The 5,661-nt window shown below is 42.2% G+C and overlaps 1 protein-coding gene across 1 annotated transcript in view; it reads right to left on the reverse strand.

Moving 5' to 3' along the window:
• Window positions 1–1,557: 1,557 nt before the first annotated feature.
• The window catches only part of LOC135247308 (DNA mismatch repair protein Msh2-like), a 5,734-nt gene continuing 1,630 nt past the window's right edge, over window positions 1,558–5,661 (reverse strand). Inside the window, exons 3-4 of the mRNA XM_064320609.1 lie at window positions 3,653–3,828; window positions 1,558–2,025 (exon numbers count right to left, since the gene is read on the reverse strand). Of these exons, the coding sequence (XP_064176679.1) occupies window positions 1,855–2,025; window positions 3,653–3,828 (347 nt within the window). The 3' untranslated portion in view covers window positions 1,558–1,854. The remainder of the gene's footprint in view (window positions 2,026–3,652; window positions 3,829–5,661) is intronic.

Raw genomic sequence — 5,661 nt, forward strand, 5'->3', positions numbered from 1 at the left:
AGTGCATCAAAGTGAGGAGGAAGCCCCAGAGGATCAGAATGCAGCTGGACTATGACAGGGGGAGGTGGTCTTTGACCCCAGTGACATGATACAGATCTACACCTGCAAAGGTACGTTTAGAGAGAGAATGTTTCCCTTTCTGTCCCCTTATCTAAGTGGAGATGGCAGTAACCTTGGGGCTCTGACAATATGCCCTGGGAGCGTGTCGATAATAACGATGCCATTCCAGTGAGCTTGTTTAAGTGCTGTCATTCTACTGAACATGTCTATTAGTGATGTCATTCCAGTGAGCATGATTAACAGTGATATCATTCCAGTGAGCATGTTTAACAGTGATGTCATTCCAGTGAGCATGTTTAACAGTGCTGTCATTCTACTGAACATGTCTATTAGTGATGTCATTCCAGTGAGCATGATTAACAGTAATATCATTCCAGTGAGCATGTTTAACAGTGATGTCATTCCATTGAGCATGTTTAACAGTGCTCTCATTCTACTGAACATGTCTATTAGTGATGTCATTCCAGTGAGCATGATTAACAGTGATGTCATTCCAATGAGCATGATTAACAGTGATATCATTCCAGTGAGCATGTTTAACAGTGATGTCATTCCAGTGAACATTTATATTAGTGATGTCATTCCAGTAAACAAGTGACAGCATTAGAGGACATGCCCATGTAATTCCTTTGAACATGTCTAACAGTGATGTCATTCCACTGAAGGTAATACTGACTTTTGTTCAAATCACAATAGTACAAAGTTGTATCGTGCTTAATGAGACACTTCTGCCTTCTGAGATAATAATCCTCTCAATTTCAGACTAGGTCATAAATGGCATAAAGAATTCCATATTCCATATTCACATCCAAGGACTTTTCATTACAGATCAATTCTCAAACAGCTTTTGCTTTCCTTTGCAGTTGTATGATGGCTTACAGAAGTATGCACCTTATCAGACCCCCAAAAGGAAGTTTTGTTTACTGTGCTGACAGGGAGTCACAGCAGGACATGATAAAGAGGGAGTGTTCAGCTGCAAAGCATCCTACTGGATCAGCTTTACGTAAACCTTAGTTTCTCCATAATACAGTGTATGGTAGGTAAACCGATATTGTGGGGAATAAGTTGGTGTCTTCAATGGTATGATATAGTGGGCACTGACTAAAGATATTGATACCTACGGGACAGTGCCCAGCCAGATACAGAGGTTAACCCAGTGTGATAGGCTTACAAAGATAGCACAAGCAGGATAATTGATTTACTGTTTTGATTATGTCTTTAATTGATGACTTGGGTTTTTTCTTTTGATCGTTGGGTATATAAGAAAAGTGGAATGGTTCGGGGAGACCCGTCAACACTGTCACCTGCACACCATTCTCGTAAAGCCATTTCCACTACACACATTTTGCACCATTGATAATTGCCATTATTGAACACACTGTACAATAAACTGCATTCACTTAAACCTGGCATTCCTCTTCGACTCTTAACGCAGCACACCTAGCAGTAGCTGCCAGTCTTTGTGACACCAATGTGCGGAAAGGAAACTGCAGGATGTGCAATAAGGAAAACACAAGCTTTATTTTCCATTGTGTGTTGTGGAGAGTTTTTAACAGCACAACAGAAAAAACAGGAGAAAATAAAATGGACAAATGACTGTTCTAAAATGGAACAAAGATCTACAAATGTACTGTACCATTACCTACAACCCGCCTGCCCCAAACTAGCAAACTGGACTGAACCGGACAGGCCCGGTTTGGACTGGACTGGCACATTTTTGTTGGGGCTAGGAGTGCAGATAATTATCTAGAGTGTTTTGGGGTTTTTGGGGGGTTGGGGGGTCGGGCCCTCGCTTTAAGCGGTGCTTGTGGACCGGGACGCGAGCTCGCTCACGAAGCTGTTGTTCTGGGCCAGAACCTCGGCCTTCAGTTTCCTGAGCTCCTCCTGGATGGCCTGGTCAGACATGTCTGCGGCAGGCAGGGCCTTCACCTTGGCCAGGAAACCTTCGATTATCTTTTCCCCCTCCTAGATAAAAAATAACAATGTCAACCAAGGTAAAGATAAAACTCATGTAAAATACACCCAAGGGATTATGCTCACACATGTAAGGAGTGGGTGACCAACAGTAAGCATCCAATCACAACACTTCACCAGGGGATCATGCTGACACGTGTCAGGAGTGGGTGACCAACAGTAAGTATCCAATCACAACACTTCACCAGGGGATCATGCTGACACGTGTCAGGAGTGGGTGACCAACAGTAAGTATCCAATCACAACACTTCACCAGGGGAACATGCTGACACGTGTCAGGAGTGGGTGACCAACAGTAAGTATCCAATCACAACACTTCACCAGGGGATCATGCTGACACGTGTCAGGAGTGGGTGACCAACAGTAAGTATCTAATCACAATACTTTAGGCCTTATAGCGGATGTTATTGTTAAAAACAATAAACTCAAACTGCATGTTTGTACGGACCGCCCAACTTGCTGGAGCCACGTGCAGCTTCCAGAAATCGCTGGACCGCCAGAAATCATCGAACGTTTTAGACGACTGTCACCTGTGTGAACTCGGGCGTATAAGACACAACAAAAACCACGACGCCATCCTCCCTCCCCACTGACTATACTCATACAAGTGCCGACTGTAAACAGACAGATCCCCTGTATCAAGCAAATGTCACCATCAAGCATGGAAGTGTCATAACATGCGTTTTGTATAGAACAACTCCCCAAAGTATTAGCTCAGGATTAGCTTCCTTTGTCATACCATGGCAACATACACAGTTATCAAACTTATCTACAAACTTATACATATTGAGCCATTAAGTTGTCACATGACGGCACAGTTATGCAATTGCAAAAAGGTCAAGTAAATTATGTTAATCAACATTGTGATTAATGTGACGAATAGGTTAGCAATCAGTAAAAAGATTTCCAATTCACAATGAGAATCCTGCTGACAAAAAGCTTTATAAAACTTACAAACTTTTGATTTGCGGTCACATTTTGGCTGGTGTTGTCCAATAATAAGTTTTATAAGTGTACGATACGGATGAGATATTCGGTGACATCAATCCAGAGTACATCACTCTTAATGATACGCTTGCGCTGCCAGCTTTCTCAAGGCAGTTGACCGTAGGAGCCACAAAATTGTTCCCAGCTGCTACAGTAAGCGCTAACCATTTTAGCCAAATATCAAACAGTAAGTCTAGATCAAATGGCTTTCTTATCAACACCCAACAGATAACACTGGAGATGTTGTTTTCCCCCAGAAGCGTTTCATGTGGCCTCTGAATTCTAGATTTTTATGACCACCTTAGGTATAAATAAAGAAACAAAGACGAAAAGAAAGGCAATACAGCACATGGTGCCGATAATCGTTATTGTATTCAATATGTATCGTTGCGGTGTATTTCTCAGTCCTACCCTGAACTATATACTACTAATGCACATTACAACAACACTATCAGCATCTAACAGCACTGCATGGATATTCAGCTGGATATTTACTGAAATAAGCTGAGCTAAAGTACAGTGCTAACGGGTACAAGGACAACGCTCGAACGACTCCACGCTTGCAGACTTGAACCCAAAACCTCGGTGCTACAAGCCCAGCTCTTTACCGCTGCGCCACCCGCCCTCCTACCTGTCTGTCTAAACGCCGCCTCTTCGCCTCGGGCCCTTCCTCTTCCTCCCCGCCCGCCTGGGTCACGTCCTGGAACTCCTCCAGCTCCAGGGCTTTCTCCCGCGCGCTGGCAATCACGTGCTTCGGGAAGCTCGCCAGCTCCGCCACGTGAATCCCAAAGCTCTGGTCACACACACCTGAGAGAGAGAGAGAGAGAGAGAGTGTTCTACGATTACCTGGGGCTCAAAATAAGTGCCTCAGGAAACTTTGGTCTGGCAGTGAATACACTAATAGAAAAAGCCTGCAGAGCCTTTCATGCAATTAGAAGAAAATTTCACAAAATAGACATACCAATTAGAATCTGGCTTAAAATCTTTGACAGTGTAATCCAACCAATTGCCTTATATGGAAGTGAAGTATGGGGTCCACTCAGTTATCACAACTACACTAGGTGGGACAAGCATCCTATAGAGGCCTTGCATGCAGAATTTTGCAGAACAATACTAAACATCCAAAGGAAAACTCCCACCAACGCATGCAGGGCAGAATTAGGCAGATACCCATTGATAATTAACATTAAAAAAAGAGCACTTAAATTTTGGATGCACCTCAAATCAAGTCCCCAAGACACAATGCAATTTCAAGCACTGAAAACCCAAGAACTGAAACCCAAAAAGAGTCCTCTCAGTCAGCTGGTCATGAGACTGACTAACCAACTAAAACCAAACACCGACCAAACTCAGACCAGCGCTGCTTTAAGACCAGAAATTAGAGTAAACCAAATAATTAAACAAACAAAAGATGCCTATCTGGAACACTGGAATAATGAAACCAAAACACAAAATAAACTTAATTGCTACTTGGCCCTAAACAGAGAATACAATTTGGCAGAGTATCTCTTCTCTGTCAGAGATACAAAGCAGAGACAAATCCTGACCAAGTACAGGCTCAGTGACCACACCTTAGCAATTGAAAAAGGAAGGCACAAAAAACATGGCTACCCAAAGAAAAAACGTATATGTGGTCACTGCAAGACAGGAGAGGTAGAGACAGAGATGCACTTCCTGTTATATTGTGAAAAATATTCGCAGATAAGGGAAACATATTTTAATAAGATCCTAAATTCAACATCCCTAAACAAATTTCCCTCCCTAACAAACGACGAAAAGCTGCGAGTTCTATTAGGAGAAGGAGCGACAGCCTCACTCGCAGCTAGATACGTTTTTGCCTGTCACAGCCTGAGGGACAGTGGGTGAGCATCCGGCAAACATATGTATGTGTGGGTGTATATATACATATGTGTTTGTATGTATATGTGTGCGTATGTATATGTGTGTGTGTGTGTATGTATGTGCGTATATATATATGTACATATATCTGTATATATATATGTATATGTGTATATGTATGTATATATATATATATATATGTATGTGTGTGTATGTGTGCATGTATATAATATAATTAGTTTAATTCAGTTAATAGATAAGTATTATGTTCCTATCATTTGTGCTGTTATCATTGATGCTGCTTGTCTTCTTTTTCCTTTTGATTATATATTCTTACTTAGTTGATTGCTGTTGTCACTACGCTTTGGCAATATGTATTTTTAAATATGTCATGCCAATAAAGCATTTGAATTTGAATTTGAATTTGAGAGAGAGAGAGAGGGGAGAGGAGAGGACGAGAGAGAGAGAGAGAGAGAGAGAGAACAGAGAGAGAGAGGGAGAGAGAAGAGAGGACAGGATAGAGAGAGAGAGAGAGGGGAAAGAGAGAGCAGAGAGAGAGGGAGGGACAGAGTGAGAGAGAGAAGGGATAGAGAGAGCAGTGAGAGAGGGAGGGAGAGAGAGGACAGGAGAGAGAGAGGAGAGATAGATAGATAATAGATATATAGAGAGAGAAAGAGAGAAAGGAAAGAGAGACAAAGGAGGGAGAGATACAGATAGATATATAGATCAAGAGAGAGAGAGAGAAAGAGAAAAGGAGAAGGAGAGAGGAAAAAGGTTGAAGGGAAAGGGAATGAGATCCAA

Source organism: Anguilla rostrata, unplaced genomic scaffold (genome assembly GCF_018555375.3).
Source record: "Anguilla rostrata isolate EN2019 unplaced genomic scaffold, ASM1855537v3 scaf1210, whole genome shotgun sequence".
In the NCBI taxonomy this organism is placed as follows: domain Eukaryota; kingdom Metazoa; phylum Chordata; class Actinopteri; order Anguilliformes; family Anguillidae; genus Anguilla; species Anguilla rostrata.